The following is a 22,055-nucleotide window of genomic DNA, read 5'->3' on the forward strand; positions in this document are numbered from 1 at the left end:
TGGAGTGTGTCTCCTGCAGAGGACACATGTCAATCCCTCATTTCCTCAGAAAAAACAAATGCCATGTGTCATTTCCTGCTCTCTTCAGAAAAACTGGAATTCAAAGATTCAAATCTCCTCATAGGTGGCGCAAATCCTGAACTCCTACCTTTTTCATCTTGTCTGAGATGGCGCCACATGGCTTGGCCCTCCTCCTCTCCCCTCTGCCACGTGTCATTCTCTGCTTCTTTCAGAAAAAGCAGGTGACACATGTCTCCTTCTGCCTCATTCAGAAAAAGTAGAAGACACATGTCCTCTCCCTACTTTCTTTCAGAAAAGTAGGAGACACATGTCACTCCTGGCTTTCTTCAGAAAAAGCAAACCATTCAAATGTTCAAACAAGGCCTAGGTGGCGCAAATCCTGAGCTCTGACTTTTCCAGATGACCTATGAGGGCGCCACATGTCCCTTTCCCTCCTTTTCCTCCCTTTTGCCACATGGCATTGTAGGAGCCACCCTGAGGTGGCGCCACATGTCCACCTCCCATTCCTCCAGGGCCAACCTCCATTTAAAATTCAAATTCCCCATGAGGTGGCGCCATCTGAAGAACCTCCTCCAGCAGGCCGACACTTGTCAGGTATGGAACCATCCTGGACTGCCACATGTCCAGATCTCCTTTCCTGCAGAAAAAGCAAAATTTCAAACATTTGAACTCCCCAGAGGTGGCGCCACATGGCATGCCCCTACTGTTCCAACTTTACACCTCAGAACACCTTTTGAGGTGGCGCCATTCCAGGATTCCATTTGGCTCCATTTTGTATTTATTTTATTTCTTTTAATAAAAATAGCCCTTTTGAGGTGGTGCCACCTGAGGACTCCCTACAAAAGGTGAGTTTGAATTTCAAATTCCAAGAGAGCACCCTCTGAGGTGGCGCCATCTGGGAGCTTCCTGCAGAGAAAATCAAGTAAACCAAATTTTGAAAAATTTCAAATCTTGCTGAGGTGTCTCACCCACAAAAATCTTATTTTTTATTTTCTCAAAAATCAAAATAGCAGCCCCAGAGATGGCGCCACATGGAGGGCTCAGATTGAGCCTGTTTGAAATTTGAATTTTCTTCAGAAAGTTTATAAAAACAAGGCTCCACGCCCAGAGAGGGGAGAGCATTTTTTTTTGAGAGGAAACCACCTTTGAGAACTCTGGTTGGACTTGAAAATTCGACCCATCCCCTTGAGAATCCAAATTTGCACTTTGGAGTTCACGCCCCTTTGGCTCAGTGAAGAAGGTATAGTGGGTCGATTTTGGTGAACCATCCGAAGCCTGGAGCGAAGGACGAAGGAAACTCGTGATAGCCGCCCCTTTCAAGAGCTTCTACGCTGCGTAACAAAGCAAGGTGCACTTCTTTTCCCCTTGATTTGATTTCCTAATTCGATTCGGGAGTCGTTTGAAGAAAGAGCTCATCCGAGATATGGATTGAGCTATTCTCATAAAACGATATATATAAAAATATTCAATTATGCTTCCTTGATGATTTTTAACCTTCATGCATTTAGCTAGGTCTAATTTGCATTTTATTTCATTCATTTAGCACATTTCATGAATTAATTAGGATTAATTTAACATTTATTTCAATTCTGCTCATTTTCAGTAGGCCTCTATTTTTGTCAGTCAGTCCACACGTCATTTCATGCATTTATTTTTATTTACAAATCCCAAAAAAATCACGGAATGCTCCCTTAGGTGTCCCTAGAATTGTGCCAAAAATTCGGAGGCATTTGAATTTGTTTACTACGGTAAACATTCAAAATGTCAAGTCGAGTTTTGTTACCCGGGATGCGTTTTGAAAATCATTTGCCGACTTATAAAATCGAGATATCCATCATGGGAGATCCGATTTTCGATCCGAAAATTGTTCTGAACTCGAGAGAATGTCTAGTTTTTAACCTGATTTTCTCAGATTTTTCTGTTTTTTTTTTATGTCTGAAAAAAATCCGAGAGTTCGAGACACGTGTCAGAGCCTGATTTAGGCCTCTGAGATCTTGGATCGACTTAGGGCTATGGTTTCTATTTGTGTGTTGCTCCAAATCCAAAACTATAAAAAGTGAAAGTTATGTCCGAGGTGTCCTCTGTTTTCATCTGAAAGCCTGTCATTTTTAGAATAGTGTTGATACCTGCTTCGGATTTTTATTGTCAGTCCTTTGTTTTGCTACATTTGTATGTTCTGTCAATTTAGGAATGAAAAGTTATATTTTTACCTGTGTCTATGTTGATCAAATGCCAAAGTCATAAACATGAAAGTTGTTTAGGTAGGTATCGTGAGTGGCTCTGATTAATTTCATAAATTTCCATGGCTGTTTTATATTTTTTGAGCATTTTACATCAGATTAGGGTGATTTTTACCTCTATCAGAACTAAATCTCTGTTATTGAACTCACCATGGCTCAAATCCCGAGGCTGTAAAAACCAAAAATGTTCTATTTTGGGTCCTTTAACAGTCTGCAAAATAACAGAAGTTTTCATGGTGTAAATCTTGCATTATCATATTAAGCATTGCATTTGGTTCGGATCCATAGGTAAAATCCACCATTTTAAAACTTTCTTTAAATTTTAGCATTTAAATCATATCATTTCGTGATTTTTAGCATTCTAGGCTGTTTATCAGAGTAAGTAGATACTTCATACCGAATTTGGTGCAATTTGAAATCCATTTGAGGTTCGGATTAGCCATAATACCAAAACAGGGTCCCGCAGGACCCGGATTCAAGTGAAAAACAAGCGAAATTCGTTATTTTGGATAAATTACAAAATGTCAAATTCTGATTTTACAGTCCTAATGTGTTTAGCAGCATGTCATCGTGCCTCATACTGCATTTCATCATCATTGGATTCAATTTGAATTTCGAAATCTCAATTTTACCAAGTTTTCCTTCAAAAACCCTGATTTTAAAGGTGTAACTTTAATTTTAGGGGTATTTTGGTCATTTTAACCCCAATTCCGAATTTCAAACTGTTTTTCACTGAATTCCCTGCATTTACATCATTTCAAATATCAAAGAAGTATGAGAATAGGGTTTATATCCAATTAAATTCAATAATTTCATAATATTATTGGAAAATCTTGGAAAAACTCACATATTTGAGATAACCCTATTTCAAGTTTGGCAGGAACAATCAAAAGAAGGAGCTGAAGTCTGCAAATGTCTTTTATTTCCTTTATTTAGTGATGTAATAATATAAATTTTGGAATAAGAGAGTTAATTTCCTGCTTAGACTAGGATGCATATCATATAGTTTGAATTTATGCAATATCTTGCCTATATGATTCATGCATTGTTATTTCAAAAGCACTATGGATGTTCACGAATGGCACGTGCACCAACTCTTAGGGAGTTGATGAACTCGGTGGAATCCATATTTACGGCCCTAGTCGGAATATGGACGAGACCCAGATCCATCATCTTTCTACTAGTCACATTGGGCCTACACTCTTAGGCTATCTTAAAATGCATATCATATTTCCAAAGTTTTCAAAATCATGTGCATTAAATCAAATAAACTCTGAACATATTCATGGCCACAGTCAGAATATGTGAAGGATTTACTTTGACTTAATACACATTTTTCCAACAAATTTTCTTAGAAAATCTTTCAAAGTGCATTCATTCACTCATATCATTGGCATCATGAAACCCTTGGTTTTCTCATGATTTTCTTAAAAAAGTGGCATTCTTAAGAAATCGATTTCTCAAGAAACTCTAAGAATTTTCCAAAATCGGTTTTCCCAAGTCAAGTTTTCCACAGTTTTCCATGGAAAATGTTATTTTCTTAAGAGCTTCAAAAGAGTTTTCCAATCTTTCTCCAAGATCAAAATCGATTTCCAAGTATTTTAAGGTTAAGATTCTCAGGTTTTCAATTTCCCAAGTTTCAATTTTCCTTTTCCACAAAGGCTTTTCAATGAATTTTCCATCATTTTCCTAAGAAAACTCTCAAAGTCCAAGTTTTCCTAAGAAGTGTTTCCCTTTTCAAAGGTTCACCCTTTTCAAAGGTTCACCCTTTTCTCAAGAATCACTTTCATTTTCCCAGGATTTTCAACCATTCATGATTTTCCCACAACTTCATGAACTTTCCCGTGATTTTAAAAACCCTTTTTTTCACATGAGTTTTCCTGAGAAATTGACTTTCAGCTTTTTCTTGAGAGAATCTTTTCAACTCCAAATATTTTCCAAGCATACATCATGTTTTCCCAAGCTGCATTTTCCAAAACCTCATAGCACATGCCTGAATTCTCTGTGCATTTAGGATAGAACATAACTTCAATAATTTCGCTAAGTCAAGCACAATTTTGGTCCTTGGTTCGATTACCCCTGTTAAAGGCGGCAGGAACGGTCGAACCTCGTACCGACAGGTCGAGCCCCATCCCATGGATTTTCCCGTAATTTTTAAAACGGAGGCGAGTATTTCAAAACAATTTCCAAAATCCGGTCAAGTTTGAAGCGCAAAATCATTTTCCTTTCTCTTCCGCAAGGAAGGGAAGACGGGGAAAAAATTTTGCGACGATAACAGTGGTCCCGTTTGGAATCTCGTAAGGATGGCGTTTATGCATTTGGGATGGAAAGTGAGACCCTTTCTTCTTTGTATTTAAACTAAAGGATGGATTTAACAGCTACCACCTTTTATAAGTGGTAGCTGGCATTTCCTCAAATGCATAAACTCTATAAACGACCATCCTAGCTACGATCCCAAACAAGCCTTAAATACAATGTCACTTTCCATCCCAAATCATTCTTCCCAATTCAGGTTTTAGTGTAAATACAGTGTCAGCTGCCAGTTTCCAAACAGCCGTGATAGTTTGACCAACTTTTTGCCAAATGCATTAACTCCTGTCCCAGTTCTTAGATTCCAAACATGGCCTTAACCCTTAGCATAAATACAATGCCACTTCCCATGCCAAATGCATTAACTCCCATCGCAGCTACCAGTTTCCAAACAGCCACCAGGTGGTAGTTTGACCAACTTTTTGCCAAATGCGTTAACTCCTATCCCAGTTCCTAGATTCCAAACAGGCCCTAGGGTTTTAGCGAAAACCCTCATTGGAGACTTCTGAATCTCGAGGCTCAGCAATGGCGGACAAGGGAGGGAAAGCCATACCAAACTACCGGACGGACCCTTCTTCCGCCGGAAAAGGGTTGCCCAAGTATCGGAAGGACTCTGGTCTCTCTCTCCTCATCGAGAAGCATGTTATTTTTGTGTAATTTGAGCTGATTCTTCTGTCTGATTGAATGGTTGATCGAATTCGTGTTGGTGGTTTTTGCATGACGATTGAATCAGTACTTTGTTAGTTTCCAAGGTTTTCATTGAATTCAAAATGATAAAATGGTCTGTTTATGTCGTTTAAAAATGCAAATGTTGTGAAGGAATTGATTGTATGGTCGGAATCATTATCATGAAGGCATGTTTCATCTGATGGGTGGTGAAAATTGGCCCTGCTTGTTAGGTTTCTATAGATGCTTAAGCATTTTCCTTGTGGAAGATGGTTTTGAGACCTTGTGGAAATATACTTGAACCCTGCTCTAGAGATGGAAATTCATTACGCGTGTCGCACTATAAACGTGTCACTGCTGAGCCTGCAAGTTTAAGATGAAGTATATTGCCCAAATTCTATGAAATGGATGCTGAAGTTGGATTAATTTTTATATTTCTGAGGACTCGGTATCAGTGCCGAATTGCTCCACTTTTTCTCGAACTACTCCAAGCGAACCAAAGCCAATCCGAATTGATCCTGTAACAGATCTGCTGCATAACAAATATGTTTCTTTTTTAAGTGATTCATATCGTTTAGTGTACGAATTCCTTATTCCGATCATAAGCGTTCATGGTGTTTCTTTACATAAATGGTGCAATTATTTTTTGTTTTCTATTTATATTAATTGTATGAGTGGGAAAACGGTCGTATATGAAGAAGAAGATGTACCCCTTCAATTTTACAATTTGATTCAAGTTTCTGTTTCCAAGTATCTAGGAAAGGTATTAACTGGAATGTGAAATATAGCATTGTGCAGTTCAAGCAACATCCAAGTGAAAAGATTGCTTAAGAATGTAAACTTATCTGCCTTTTCTGGATAATTGGGTGCAGCTGAACTTGACATTTTAGTTTTTTCTTCCGTGTTAGTAGAAAACTCCAAGTTATTGAAAATAATATGCTAAGCTACACAAAAAGGGTTCATCTGTCTTGTTTGTGTGGGTATCCAGGAAGAAAATATAAGGATCAAAAGCATGGAGGTGAGAGAACAGATATGTAATTGCTTAAGAGCAAGATAAATGACGGCAATTGCAGCTAAATGTCTTGCAGAGATCTGCCTAGTTTACCAGTTTAGCTTCTCCTCTAACTATTTGGCTGGCCGCTATTGTTTTGACTCTTGGTAGCATGATGCTTTTATTTTTACGGATCTTGTTTCTGAGCCTATGCAACTCTTAGGCATTTGTTTTTAATTTTTAAAATGGTGATGATTCTTAAACAATCTTTTCACGTGCTTCTGGCTGCTAGCAGTTTAGTCAAAACTTGGATAACATGTCAAGGCAGCCTCAATTGATCATGTTCTTAGGCAAAAATATTTTTAGCCCTAGGGTAAATTTCACCTCATTAATGATTAGAGATGTCTTAGCGGCAAAATTACCCCACTATACCATTGCAGAATAACTAATAACTGTGTTTACCCTAACTTATGCACTTGAAAATACTTAATTTGCTATGGTACATAATATGAATGCCAACATACTTTGAACTCCATCAATAATTAACACTTGTTAACAATGGCATCAATCTAATTCCTAGATCTCCACCATTAAAATATTGAAAAAGTAAATATTATATTATTGAGATTTACATGTCTCACCATATGCTGCAATAAGTATTGGAAAAGGATCAAAATCGATTCTCTATTAACAATAAATTAGCACAGATATATAGTTCTTTTTGTGCCTCACTACCATTATATACCCTATTAAACAGGTAGCGTAAGCTGGTAAATACTTTTCTTGAAAAAATGCCATTTGGTGTTACCTTGTTAAAGTTGCAAATACTGATAGGTCCATACAGTTTCATAATGTCATCATGCCTTTAGGGTAGGGCTGGTAAACAGGCACAGATTCCCATGTTTCTCTGAGATTTATAGTTTAACTGCTAGCTTGGGCTTGCCATGAACTCAAGCTTAATAGTTCAGGTTTAGCTCTTGAGCTAAGCCTGAGTCAGCTCGTTAAGAAATATGCTGAAATGTTATTGTTTTAGCACCTTATAGATGGAAGAGTCAAAGAACCAATTTCTATGCATCGTTTTTTTTTCCGGAAAGACTATATGAGTTGAACCAGAGTAGCTCATCTTTAGGTTGACTTGATGCATGTAAAAAGCTTTGATGCTGGCTCGATTATGCCTTGACAAGCTAGTTTATAAGTCTTGAGAAAGCTGGTGATGAGCTGAAGAGAGCCATGTCACAAGCATCTTGGGGCGTACTGGTAGGAGATATGAACGTCACCATAAAAAACTTATCACATTGAAAATTGTCTTCCCCCCTTCTTTTTTATATTTGTATAGAAAATTATTTTGTTTCTACATAATCAAATTCTGAGAATAAAAGTAAATTTTTTTCATACTATTTCTGTTTCCTTTCCTCTCCTATAATTTTAATTGCTGAAAGTGTTAACGTTGTTGTTCTTTTTCAGCTTCTCTTAAAGGAAAGGAAGCTGCTTCACTGAAAAAGAGTGGGAAGGAATCTACTGTCACTTCAATTTCTCCTGGTTGGTGCTTTTGGCCATAAATCATTTAGTTTTGGTTTTTTTGCTCTAGATTTTGATGCTGTTCTAAGTTTAGTTAGTTTTACATGTTTTTGCTGCAATTTGGCTATATGTTACTTATAATGGATGGTCCAATAATGCAGGAAAATCAGGAAAATGTGCAAATCTGGATAAAATAGGTAAGGCTGGTAAGAGCATACCCGCAAAGACTGTGAAACCTGCTGCTAAAGTAGAGGCTAGAAGTGAAGATGGTAAGTTCTTATTTCTGTTCTTACTCTTACAGGACTCTTATAGAGCAAGAGAAACTTAGCTTGTATTTGCTGGTATACATGTATTTGCTGCAATTTGGCTATATGTTACTTATAATGGATGGTCCAATAATGCAGGGAAATCAGGAAAAGGTGCAAATCAGGATAAAATAGGTAAGGCTGGTAAGAGCATACCTGCAAAGACTGTGAAACCTGCAGCTAAAGTAGAAACTAGAATTGAAGATGGTAAGTTCTTATTTTCTTACTCTTACAGGACTCTTATAGAGCAAGAGAAATTTATCTTGTTTGGGTCCACCATCAACCTAGTCATAACATTGTTTGGCATAAAATTTACAAGTGGATACCCATATAAGTGCATCAAGTTTGAATTAACTCTTATTTTCCTCCCAAAGATGGCTTTTTAGGGGGCATTTGTGTTAAGATTGTATATGTATTCGTATGTGTATATATATATATATGTATGTATGTATGTTCATATGTATGTAAACTGAAATACCCATCAGGGGTATTTAGGTCATTTTATTTTGTAATAGTGGTCAGCCCATTAGGGGCTGACTGTATAATTTTTATATTTTATATTTTTTGTTATTTCTCAGCTCTTTATGAGCTGCTGTACTTGAAAGGGACAGCTCCAACTAGCTGTTGGAGCTGCTCCCAACGATCACAACCAACAGCTAGTTGGGCTGCCCCATGGTCCCTCTCTTTTGTTATAAATAGAGGTTCTCCCCTTTAACTCTTCAATACTTTCTCAAGCATTTTGTAATTCATAAGCATTTATATTTTTATCTTTTGGCCCTTTATGGGTGGGGTGGATTGTTCCATAAGTTGTTCTTTGTGGGTTGGTTGTGTTCTTGTAAGCCCGTAAGAGACTCTCATTTGCTTTCGTTCTTATTTCATTACATAGTATAAGAGCTTTGGTGCTTTTGGGTTGTCATTCATTCGTAAAGGCCAAGAGGAGGATCGTGAGATTGGTGGAGCATCAATTTGTGGGATCGTTGCATTGGGAATCACACCATCAAAGTTCTCTTCAACAAAATTCTTGCTACCTCTTTTTTCTTCTCTTCTCTCTCTTATTATTGTAAAAATGTAGGATGAAAGAAAAGTGATCGTCTCCATTCCCTTGCGATTCAATGCTCCTAATTATGTGATGTGGGCATCCATAGTAAAATATAAAATATGAGAATAGGGTCTATAGGGTTTGGTTGATAGTACCAAAAAAGAGCCTAAACTTGTACTTACTAAGATGAAAGAAGGAAAAAAAATAACTTTTCAAGGATACAAAATGTCTAAGACCGTCGCCGAATATGAAAAAAAATGGAAAGAATGGAGGATGGGTCATTTCAAGATAATTTGATGGCTCGTTAATAATGTTGACATAAAAATTGCTAAATTTGATTTTGCCAGTGATGCATGAAAGTATATTAAAGATATGTATAATCTCAAGGATATTGCTCAAATATGTAATATGCAAAATAAGGTGAGAACTATGACCCAAGGAGAGATGAACATTAGGGAATATTACAATGCCCTCTCTCTTTTTTGGGATGAATTGGTTCTTCTAGAGCTAAAGTGGCATTGCCCCAAAGATGTAAAACTCTGTGAAAAACAAATTAGAATGGAGCATTTCTACTAATTTATTAATGGGCTTAGACCTGAATTTGAAGAGACCAAATCAGCCATTATTTATAGAGGAGGTGTACCTACCATAATTGAAACACTTGAGGAATTAACTATGGAGAAAAATAGGTTAAAAAAATCATCCTCTTCAAAGGAGGAAGAGTCTGAGCTTGCTATGTCAATGCCCGAAAATCACACAAGGGCTTATAAGTGTTAAAATATCTCATATGTAATTATCTCATATGTAATTTTTTTTTTCTTTCCTTTAGTATAGTTATGTATTTTAGTTAGGATAGAATTAATCTAATTAGGATTAGGACTTTTTTAGACTTTTTTAGCCACTGCTTTTTGACAAAGCAACTTTATGAGAGAGTTGTTGGACTCCCAACGACTCCCTCAATGGCCTTTCTTTATCAGCTATAAATATGGGGGCTTTCCCCCTTGTAAAATGATCTTTGGAGTTGGGATTTCTCCCACTTAATGAAATACATTTTTCTCCTCTTCATTGTGCATACCTTTTTTGGGGTATTTTGTACGAGCCCTAGTGGTTCTTGTGATTAAGCACTATTTGTGAACCTTTATGGTTCTTGTGAGAGACATTTTTGTGAGTATTTTGAGAGTTTTTGTTTGTGGACTTCATATTCTTACATGGTATCAGAGCCATTGGTGGAAGCGATCAAGCTAAGTTCTTTTGGTGCATTGGGAAGCATGTCACTCAAGTTTTTAAAAAGAAAGTAAAGTTCCTTTGAAGCTGTGATCGTGTGAAGGCTTGAAAGCTTGGAAGGATACTTGTATTCACCGTTTGTGGTAACTATTCTTTATCCTTTTTTTTTTCTCATTCTTCTTATTTCGTTTCTTCCAAAATTGTAAAATGGATGACAATGATAATGTCACCATTAAGCCCATCAAACTCAATGATTTCAATTACGTCACATGGGCTTCAATCATGAAACATCTTATATGGGGAAAGGGATTATGGGGATTAGTTGATGAAACCAATATGGAACCTACACTAATCCTCACCAAGGATGAAAGAGAGAAAGAAATACCTCTCACAGAGGTAGAAAAGGTCAAAGTCATCTCCACTTACGAAAAAAAGTGGAAGAAATGAAGAATGGGACATGCCAAGATCATGTCTTGGCTCATAACAAATGTAAACATAAAGAAATGTTCAAGCCTTGCAAGTTTGAATATGCTAACGATGCTTGGGATTACCTTAAGAGAATGTACTCTCTTAAGGATATTGCACACATATGCAATCTTCAAGAGAAAGTTCGTAATATGGTGCAAGGGGACAAAAGTATTAGAAAATATTACAATAGCTTGTCCGAGTTATGGGAAGAATGGACCCTTCTTGAACCAAAGTGGCATTGTTCATAAGACATAGAGCTCCGTCAAAATCAAGTAAATGCGGAGCACTTCTTTCAATTCATTAATGGATTGAGATAGGAGTTTGAATCAACCAAATTCGTTCTTCTTCATCGATGAAAAGTTCCTTCCATAGAAGATACAATAGAAGAGTTAAGTATGAAAGAAAATAGGCTCAAGAAAAGAATTTTCAAAAGTAATGATTCGATTCTAGCGGTATCTAGACTGGGAAATCATGTTCGTTCATACAAACCTCCACACTTTCGGAGGACAAATGATGAAAAACAAAGAAATGATTTTGAAAGAAGAAAAGTCATTTACTACTATTGTCGTGAACCGAGACATATCAAGACTTACTGTCCAAAATTAAAGAGGCCTTATGAAAAGAAGGTCGCTACAGTTGAATCTCCGCAAGAATCAAGTGAGACATCTATTGGGAGCATGTCTCTAACACAATTGGTGGAGACACTTCAACCACTTCTCAAAGGAGCTTCTTCATCTACCGGGGCCGCTGTCTCTTCCGTCGGCATCTTCGATCCTGGTAAATCTCTTTGGCTTCTTGACTCAGGTGCCTCTTTTCATATGACACCCAACATGAAAATGCTATCCCAATGTCATAACTCAAGTGGATCAAGTGTTTTTACTGCAGATGGAACATCTCTTGAGATTAAAGGAATAGAAAATTTTGAAAATATTTCTCAAAACTCAAAAGGTTTTTTTATTCCAAAAATTAGATACATTTCTAAACTTAATCTAAACCTTTTATCTGTTTCTCAATTAACTAACCATGATAATGTTTTCTTCTCCTCTCGTGATTGTCGAGTGCAGGATCACCAGTCAGGGAAGCTGATTGGGGAAGGTCATAGAGAAGGAGGCTTATATTACATGGATTTTTTCGAAATACCTAAGAATACACTATGTTGTAATGTTCAAAAATTAGACTTGGATCTATGGCACAAAAGATTTGGCCATCCTTGTATATCCAAGATTCAGTTTTTTCCAAACATGATTTTTTTTGTAATTTTGAAACCTTTACATGTGAAAAATGTATTCTTAGAAAAATGAGAAGACTACCTTTTCAAGAAAGAAACTTTGTTTCATCATGACCACTTGAGCTAATACATTCAAATGTTTGGGGACCCGGACCTGTTACATCAAAATGTGGTTTTATGTATTATGTAATTTTTATAGATGACTTTACACGTCATACTTGGATTTATTTTCTTAAACATAAATCCAAAGTTTTTTCATATTTTCAAATATTTCATAATCTGGTCAAAAATCAATTTACGGATGATATCTCAATATTTTGCACCGATTCAGGGGGAGAGTTTTTATCAAAAGAATTCAAAGATTATTTAAACTTATATAAGATTTCACATCAAAAATCATGTCCTTATACCCCTCAACAAAAATGGTCTAGCTGAAAGAAAACATAGGAACGTTACTCATTACACATCAGGTACCAAAGATTTTTTGGCCGAAGCAACATTAACTGTTGTTTATCTTATTAACAGGATGCCTTCTTCCTCTATAAACAATATTTCTCCTACTAAAAAACTTTACAAACAAACTCCAGATTATTCTAGGTTGAGGGTCTTTGGGTGCAAATGTTTTATGTTTACAAATAAAAATGATAAACTCTCCCCATGTGCTATTCCCTGTGCCTTTCTAGGATATGCAAGTCATAAAAAAGGTTACAGGTGTTTCGATCCTAAAAATAACAAATTATACGTCTCGAGAAATATATCGTTCGTAGAAAATGAAAGTTTTTTTAAAAATAAAAATCCTACGAAAATAGATGAGTATTCCTTTTTATTGGATTTGGTTCCAAGGATTAATGAAAGCGATATTGATGAACATCAAGATGATCAAAATGATATGATAGATGCAAAACCAGTTAATAACAATCAAGATTGTATTCAATATTCTAGACGAGGAAATTTAGAAAAACCATGGGCTTTTGAAAAATATACTAAGGAACAAGACCAAATATCAACTAGAAAGGTGTCCAGAATCTCTAAAGTTCCTGAAAATTTTGTGTCTTATGAATCATTTTCACCAAAATATCAAGCCTACATTGCCTTGATACACTCTTATGAAGAACCTTCTAGTTATGCTACAACCAAAGAACAACCCAAATGGGTTAAAGCTATGACAATAGAATTAGAAGCCTTAGAAAAAGCAAATACCTGGACCATTCAAGACATTCCACCTAACAAAAAACCTATTGGCTGTCGATGGGTGTACAAAGTTAAAATCAAGAGTGATGGCACTCTTATGATATTTAAAGCTCGGTTAGTTGCCAAAGGCTATTCCCAAGAATATGGAATAGACTATGAAGAAACCTTTGCCCTAGTAGCTAGAATGACTACGGTTAGGATCTTAATAGCTCTTGCTTCTATAAAGAAATGACATATTTTTTAAATGGATGTTAAAAATGCATTTCTCAATGAAAGTCTAGCTGAAGAAGTGTACATGGACCCACCACCTGGTATCAATATTCCTAAAGGGAAAACTCTTCGCTTAAATAAGGCTTTGTACGGACTTAAACAAGCCTCAAAAGCTTGGTATGATAAGTTTAGTCAGGTTATTCTTGATTTTGGTTTTCAATCTTGTCTCACTGACACAATTTTATTTGTTAAGAACTCTGATGCAGGTATCATTATCCTCCTTCTCTATGTTGACGACATGATCATCACTGGAAGTGATAAACAAGGAGTTTACAATATTAAAAAATTTCTCAAAACGTACTTTGAAATGAGTGATTTAGGTTTTTTAAAATTCTTTCTTGGCATAGAAGTTGCATATTCCTCTAGAGGATATTTACTGACTCAATCTAAATTTGCTTTAGATATTGTTGCTAGGTCAGGTATCTTAGATGAAAGACACATTGACACTCTCGAAGTTGTAAATGTCAAAATGAAGATTGATGATGGAGAACCGCTTGAAAATCCAACACCTTATAGACAACTTGTTGGGGCGCTATCATATCTTTCTATTACAAGGCCTGGCATTGCACATGCCGTTCACACAACAAGTCAATTTCAGTATGCTACAACTTCTGTCCATATGGGAGTTGTTTTACGCATTATTAGATATATTAAAAATTCTATCTTTCGAGAACTATTTTTGTCTGCTTCTTCCACCTTAGAATTAACTGCTTATACTGATGCAGATTGGGGAGGGGATCCCAATGATCGTCACTCAACTATTGTTTTTTGTGCATTTTTAGGTGAACCATTGATTTCATGGAGATGCAAAAAGCAACAAAAAGTCTCTCTCTCGTCAACAAAAGCTGAATACAGGGCAATGGCTACAACCACTATGAAAATAGTCTGGTTACGATGCTTGCTTTCTGATATGGGTGTTGAAAATACAGGAGCATCAAATCTATGTTGTGACAACAAAAGCTCTATCTATATTACCAACAATCAGACATTCCACGAACGAACCAAGCATATTGAGATGGATTGTCATTACGTACGAGAGAAATTTCTATATGACACCATTAATCTTCTCTATGTCTCCTCAGAATATCAATTGGCAGATTTCTTCACCAAACCTCTCGCTTCTCCTCGATTTCACTTTCTCTTAAACAAACTTTCGGTTCTCCAACCATAAGTTTGAGGGGGAGTGTTAAAATATGTAATCTCATATGTAATTATCTCATATGTAATCTTTTTTTCTTTCTTTTAGTCTAGTTATATATTTTAGTTATGATAGAATTAATCTAATTAGGATTAGGACTTTTTTAGACTTTTTAGCCACTTTGCTTTTTGACCAAAAGTCAAAAAGCAACTTCATGATTAGGATTTTTTTAGACTTTTTTAGACATTGCTTTTTGACCAAAAGTCAAAAAGCAACTTTATGAAAGAGTTTTCGGACTCCCAATGGCTCTAAATAGAGCCGTTGGAAGCCCAACGACTCCCTCAATGGCCTTTCTTTATCAGCTATAAATATGGGGGCTTTTCCCCTTGTAAAATGATCTTTGGAGTTGGGATTTCTCCCACTTAATGAAATACATTTCTCTCCTCTTCATTGTGCATACCCTTTTTGGGTATTTTGTATGAACCCTAGTGGTTCTTGTGATTGAACACTATTTGTGAACCTTTATGGTTCTTGTGAGAGACATTTTTGTGAGTATTTTGAGAGTTTTTGCTTGTGGACTTCATATTCTTACAATAAGCTCTTTTACTTTGAAAGAAGTAATGAGAATGAAAAAAATTCAAATGATTATGGAAGGAGCCAAACCAATAAAAGAGGCAATCCTGAATACAAAAAGAGTGACAAATTAATATGCTATCATTGCTACGAGTCGGGTCATATCAAGCCCTTTTGTTCTAAAAGAAGGAAAGACGATCAAAGAGATAATAAGAAAGTGACTTTGGTGGGACCATCTCTTGAAATAAATGGTGTAGATGACTCCAAATGCATTGACTCGTTATCCTTGATACAACTCATGGAGGCACTCTAATCAATATTAAAAAATCAAGCTTTTTCCTTCTCGGCCGCGATCATATCCACATGCATTGATTCCGGTAAGACTTCTTGGATTCTTGATTCTGGTGCTTCTTTTCATATGACTTCAAATAAGTCCACACTATTCGAATGTCATACTAAATCAAATAATTCTTATGTTTCAACATCCGATGAAACTTCTTTAAAAATCAAAGGTTTTAGGTCTTTACAAAAACATCAAACATTTTTTGTACAAAATATTAGAGTAGTACCAAAATTAAATTTAAACCTTTTATCCGTTTCCTAAATTGCAAATCATGGATGCAAAATCTTGTTTTCACCTAATGATTGTTTGATAAAGGATTTTCAGTTTGGAAAGTTGATTAGGCGAGTTCATAGAAGAGGATATCTCTATATTATGAACAATATTGAATTATCAAAACATTTTTTTTTAAAATTTTGTGGAAAAGAAAGATATAGAAAATTGGCACAAGAGACTCAGACATTCTAGTGTGTCAAAATTACTTTTGTTTCCATTTCGTACAAGTTATAAAGAAAGAGATTTTGTTTGTAAAGATTGCATCCTTGGTAAAATAAAATCGTTACCTTTTGGGTCTAGACACTTTATATCAAAAAAATCATTGAGTTGGTACATTCGGATGTATGGAGACCAGCTCCGATTATATCCAGAGGAGGATTATCTTATTATGTTGTTTTTGTGGATGATTATAGTAGACACTTTTGGATATATTTTTTTAAATACAAATCCAAAGTATTTGATTGTTTTCAAAAATTTCATTGTTATACAGAGACTCAATTTAAAACCAATATTAAAATCTTTAGAACTTATTCCGGAGGAGAATTTATATCAAAGGATTTCAAAAACTACCTTAACTTACATGGGATTATTCACAAAAAATTATGTCCTTATACTCCTCAACAAAATGGACTAGCCGAAAGGAAGCATAAAATATTGTTGAGACTGCTAGAACACTTCTTTTATCAAGAAATGTTCCAAAAATGTTTTAGGCCGAAGTCATTCTTATGATGGTTTATTTGATAAATAAGATGCCTTCAAAAACATCTCTCATTGAAAAATTATTTAAAACATCTCAAGATTACAAAAGGTTGAGAATCTTTGGTTGTAAATGATTTGTCCTTACTGACAAAAATGACACTTTCTTCAAAAGTTATTCCTTATGATTTATTAGGCTATGCCGAAAATAAAAAAAGGTATATATGTTATGAAATTAAAAGTAACAAGTTATATGTCTCATGAAATGTTACTTTTCTTGAAAATGAAAATAGATTTGGTAAGGAGAAAATCCAAGAGCATTGTGAATATTCATTTCTTTTTGACCTTGTTACGATGACATCATGATGTGCATGAGAGTGACAATGAGGACACTCATAATGCACATGGGAATGCGAATGAGCGTCTTGATAATATAAATCAACCTCATAGTGAAATTCAAATCTATACTCGACGTATCGAAGACCATCCTACATGTGCTTTAAAAAGATATTCTCAAAATCAAGATATAAATTCCTCTAGTTTTAGAAGGTACATGAGAATTTCAAAAGGTCCTAGTAGGTTTGTATCTTATGATTTCTTTGAACCCAAATCTAAAGCATGTCTAATGGCTATACACTCATATGTAGAACCATCATCTTACCATGATGCTAAAAATCATCAAGAATAGATTAAGGCAATGAATAATGAATTGAAAGCTTTAGAAATGTCCAAAACTTGAGGAATTCAAACATTATCTAAATGGAAGAAAACTATAGGATATAGATGGGTCTATAAGTTTAAAACTAGAAGTAATGAGACATTAGAAAGATACAAAACCAGAGTAGTAGCCAAAGGATATAGTAAAAAATATGTAATAGACTATGATGAGACATTTGCTCCAGTCGCTCGGATGACTACTGTTAGAACTCTTATTTCTATAGCATCAATTAAAAAATAGCCCATTTTTCAAATGGATATAAAAAATAAATTTTTTAAATGGTAATCTCAATGATGAAGTTTACATGGATCCCACACTAGGATTAAGTTTAGCACATGAAAAAATCACGTTGCCATATATTCCATTTGAGTATCAACTGACGGACTTCTTTAATAAAGCGCTCTTGTCACTTAGATTTCACTTCCTACTTGGCGAATTCTCGGTTGTTACACTGTGAGTTTGAGGGGGGTGTTAAGATTCTCTCTTTCTCTCTCTCTATATATATATATACATAAACCGAAATACCCATCATGGGTATTTCAATCATTTTACTTTGTAGTAGTGGTCAGCCCATTAGGGGCTGATTGTGCAATTTTTAATTTTATATTTTTTGTTATTTCTCAGCTCTTTATGAGCTGCTGTACTTGAAAGGGACAGCTCCAGCTAGCTGTTGGAGCTGCTCCCAAATGTGACCATTGGGAGCCAGCCCAACAGCTAGTTGGGCTGCCCCATGCTCCCTCTCTTTTGTTATAAATAGGGGTTCTCCTCTTGAAACTCTTCAATTCTTTCTCAAGTATTTTGTAATACATAAGCATTTATATTTTTATCTCTTGGCCCTTGTGTGGGTGGTGTGGATTGTTCCATAAGTTGTTCTTTGTGTGTTGGTTGTGTTCTTGTAAGCTCACAAGAAACTCTCATTTGCTTTTGTTCTTATTTCATTATAGTTTGAATGCATAGTTTGAATTGAATTCATGGGACACTTATCACTTGGGGCCTGCGTGCCCATGCAAATGCGGTATGCGAGGACACTGCATCATGCGCATCCCTTTGGGACGCGTTTTGCTGTCCCAGAGTGTTCCGCCCTCCCCTTTGGAACAGGAGAGGACATGACACCTTTATGAAAAAATCAAAAATCAAAAATCAAAATGCATCCTTGTCCAGGGCTGTCTGCAGACAGGACAGGACATGGGTGTCCTTGTCCTCCCCTGTTTGCAAATCAAACTCCCTCTACCTGAAAATTTTATTTAGCCCTGAACTACTAATACATTTTTGTAAATAAACTACAAACACTGATCATGTGCATGTATTAAAATTTGGAATATCAAGGTACAGGTTACTTTTTTTACCAACCAGTATCTGCAAAATTCTACCTTTGAAGTACTAACCGTCTGTTAAAAAAAAAAATAACAAAGTGAAAGTGATCATTTATGGAAAGGAAGAGTATGAGGGAGGAGACGAATTCTGTGACCAAGTGAATTGCAGCTGCCATATTGATGGCAGTTGACAAGCTACTACTGATTGGAACAACCTGATGTCAAAGGAGGAGGAACTGTGGGTAATAGATTAGATTGTGTAAAGTTATTTGAACATTTTCCCAATCTGATTCTTGAGAGTGTTCAAAGTAACTTGGATCACATGGGCACATCATTGCTAAGATTTGGTGTTTAGAGTAGATTGTTATGCAATTAAGTAGTGTGTGCTGATGGGTAGTTTAAAGCATCTTTTGTTGATAACATGGATGTTAATCACAAAGGATCCTTAGTATGAGATTTCCATAATATTCAAATTTGCTTCTGACATCTGTTTAGGTGTTAAGGATGTATTTTTGCATGTTGAGTTTGGAGAATATATCTACCTGAGAAAACATGCCTTCTTATGATTCAACCGCTTTTGTTATCCTGGATTTGCAAATACAATTTTTTTTTGATGTGGCGGACATTGCAGAAATCCCAAAAAATGCTAAATGTGTGATGGACTGTGAAGCTGCTGTTCTTTTGGTTGGTATTCAGGAACAGTTGCAAGCACTGTCTGATGATCCGACAGTCAAGAGACCCAAGTAATGTTCTTCTTTGGAACCTTTTGAGTTAAATTTGATATTTTTTCCTCATGTCTGTCTAACCATTTGAGTGTTCACACATCTTAAAAAATCTCTTTGCAGATCATTTGATCAAGGCTTGCAGTATGCAACAAGCAGTGCTCGTTATTCAAAGCCAGAGTCTGTGAAGCAAGTGCGGGAGTATCCTTTTGAATGTTGCTGAATTATGAACCGTGGTTTATCTCAAACTAAAATAGCTATCATTGCCTCACTCAAACTGATATTTTGGATCCTTAACTTCAGATGCAGGGTTCTCAGCACTTACAAACTCTCTGATGTAGAGGTTAGGAACAAAACAGTCTCTTTCTGCAGCTTATTTGTTACTTCAACTTTATAAAAGTACCCATGTTATTTTGCTGCAGTTATGTATGATGGGAAACACATGCCCTGAAACAGTGGATGAAGTTTATTCTCTTGTACCATCTGTAAAGGTACATGTTACATCTTGTGGGGTGTATCTGCATGTGTGTGTAAGAGTGGTTATTAGACCAAGTTGTTGTTTGAGCTACCTGGAGAAAGGCTGGATCAAGTGTCAGCTAAGCAAAATCTGAATTAAGAGGATGTGTTGCTATATCCTTTTCCCTAATTTTATTCATGTTTTTATTCTGTTAAAGAATCAATAAATCATTTAACTTTTATTGTCAAACTGAAGCAGTTACCTTTTTGGGTATCAAATTTGTCAGCTAGGACTGCTCTAAAATCCTCATTTTGCTGTTTCTACAAAAATCATGATGCATTTTCAGTTATTATTTTGAGCAAACATTGCCAATCTGAAACCTCTTGTCAAAATGGACTGGGTTGGTACCATTCCAACCCGAAGATCTTTCCCACATATAGCAACCACATTTATTCCTTCATGCACAAAGGGCTCTTCTCCTTGACCTTTCAGCTTGTTTATTTCTTCTAGTCACTTATTCTTGACCTGAAGTGCTTGATACTTGTGGGGAACCATTGCTAATCTGTCCAAGCATTGTGGCATTGTTTTGCCAGACCAAGGGACTGATGCAAGAGGAAACCATAAGATACATGCTTGCTGATTTGGCCAAACATAAAGATGCAAAGTAGAAGACTGTTGTTGCTGCTGCACATTCAGAATCATGGTTAAAAGATTTTCTTGGGCTCAAGTTATACTCTCTGGTCTTCTTTTTCCCTTTTTTTTATTTGATAGTCAATCTGGGGATGAAAAATACTTTCTTTTTACATTTGTGAAGGTTTGGGCATGATCTTTTTTCTGTGTAGGTGTGGCATTTGTTGATTCAATGAGCGTGCAGCTGCCCCTTCAAGCAATTTCCTATGCCTTTTTGAGTTGTGCTTCAGGATGGTATATAAACTTCAACTGTTAATGGACTTTAAAGATGCCAGATTTTGTGAGGTGGTCTCTGATAAAAACTCAGCAGTTCTACCTGTATATATGGTGATGTATCTGCCCTAGTCTAAAGTAGATCGGGCATTTTAACTGTGTTCAAACATTTTGGATGTTACCAAATTTCTAAGACGGGCGTATAAGTTTCTGTTTTTGTTTTGTTTGGAGCAATTTGTATGCGAATTGGCTTGAATTAGCCGATTTGTATTCGGCCATAAATCGATATGAAACCAAGCTGATTCAACTTATTTTTAGTACTTTTTAAATATTTTTAATATCTTAATATTGTTAATATTTTAATGCTATTGACACGCCTCATCTGCTGGTTAAAAATTGGCCCATTCAGTTTGATTCAGTTCAGAATCTGAGTCGGCCAATTCCCCTGAATCATTTTCAGGGTACGATATGATTTTGACAGCATTGGCGTATATATATATATATATATATATATATATATATATATATATATATATATATATATATAGAGAGAGAGAGAGAGAGAGAGAGAGAGAGATGTGCATGTGCCTATGGTGTAGTGCAACTTCCAAGCCTTGAACCATCCGTCTTACTGCCAGTTGAAAATCCCTAGTTCCGGCTGTTATGGGAAAAAATCCCTAGTTATGGATAGGGCTTGGCTCATGCTTGTGGCGAGCTGAACCAAGCTTGAGTTGATGACGAGCCTAAGCTAAATGAGCCAATCTCAACTGGTTTGTGTATAAAGAAGAGCCAGCGCGACCAGGTCTTCGTGTCGGGTGAGGTTTCTTTGGGTTATAAAAAAAAAAGTCAACAGGATTTGAACTCTTAACCTATAGAGGACACATTTATAAAATTACACTGTTTCAAAGCTGAAAGCAATATTGTTTGAATTCTAAGGCCTCGTTTGGATGACAGCGGGCAAAACTTGGGTTTGAGAAGCTCAAGTTTTACTTAAAGCCAGCCTTAAAAGGCTGTCTGGGTGACGCAAACATGATTTTCAGATTTTTGGTCATCCAAAATAAAAAAATTAGGGCTGGGCATTTTCTGGCCAGCCACCGGCTGGGAAATGGCCTGACCTCATTTTTTAGGGAAAAAAAAAGAAAAACTGGCTTGCCTACCATTTTCCGGCCACCCACCCACTGGAAAATGGCTGGCTTGGGGTCGTTTGACACGGACGATCCTAGGCCAGCCATTTTCCAGCCGGTAGCTGTCCAGAAAATGTCTGGCCAGCCATTTTTGGACCTAAGGTAAAAAAAAAAAGTGTCCGCCAGCCATTTTCTGGTCATCTACCGGTTGGGAAATGGCTGGCCAACTACTTATTTTTTTGGGAAACTTAAAAAAAAAAACTTAGATTTTCAACAAATTTTCAGGGTCACCAACAGAAAAATGGCCAGCTGGTACCGCCTTTT

General features: G+C 36.1%; 1 protein-coding gene across 3 annotated transcripts; it reads left to right on the forward strand.

Annotated features, from left to right (window-relative positions):
* The first annotated feature begins 4,963 nt into the window (after window positions 1-4,963).
* On the forward strand, window positions 4,964-20,829 carry LOC149818376 (uncharacterized). Of its 3 annotated transcripts, none has more exons than XR_016427369.1 (10): window positions 4,964-5,187; window positions 7,693-7,767; window positions 7,908-8,015; window positions 8,151-8,258; window positions 19,157-19,268; window positions 19,371-19,448; window positions 19,557-19,590; window positions 19,670-19,738; window positions 20,298-20,444; window positions 20,547-20,829. XR_016427369.1 is itself a non-coding variant. In XM_089985526.1 (10 exons), the coding sequence occupies exons 1-9, from the start codon at window positions 5,097-5,099 to the stop codon at window positions 20,370-20,372; spliced, it is 750 nt and encodes a 249-aa protein (XP_089841652.1). In that variant the 5' UTR covers window positions 4,964-5,096; the 3' UTR covers window positions 20,373-20,407; window positions 20,547-20,829. The 3 variants fall into 3 exon arrangements, 1 of the variants encoding a protein (XP_089841652.1); XR_016427368.1 differs by having other exon boundaries at window positions 20,298-20,431; XM_089985526.1 differs by having other exon boundaries at window positions 20,298-20,407.
* The last annotated feature ends 1,226 nt before the right edge of the window (window positions 20,830-22,055 follow it).

This window comes from Nuphar pumila, chromosome 13 (genome assembly GCF_984573655.1).
Source record: "Nuphar pumila chromosome 13, dmNupPumi1.hap1.1, whole genome shotgun sequence".
Lineage (NCBI taxonomy): Eukaryota > Viridiplantae > Streptophyta > Magnoliopsida > Nymphaeales > Nymphaeaceae > Nuphar > Nuphar pumila.

Bases quoted from the DNA above. Each gene is read 5' to 3' on its own strand.
- LOC149818376 (XM_089985526.1), top strand. From the start codon at position 5,097: ATGGCGGACAAGGGAGGGAAAGCCATACCAAACTACCGGACGGACCCT. The intron at 7,768-7,907 runs GTTGGTGCTTTT...CCAATAATGCAG, and splicing joins TGTCACTTCAATTTCTCCTG to GAAAATCAGGAAAATGTGCA. The intron at 19,269-19,370 runs GTAATGTTCTTC...ATCTCTTTGCAG, and splicing joins CCGACAGTCAAGAGACCCAA to ATCATTTGATCAAGGCTTGC.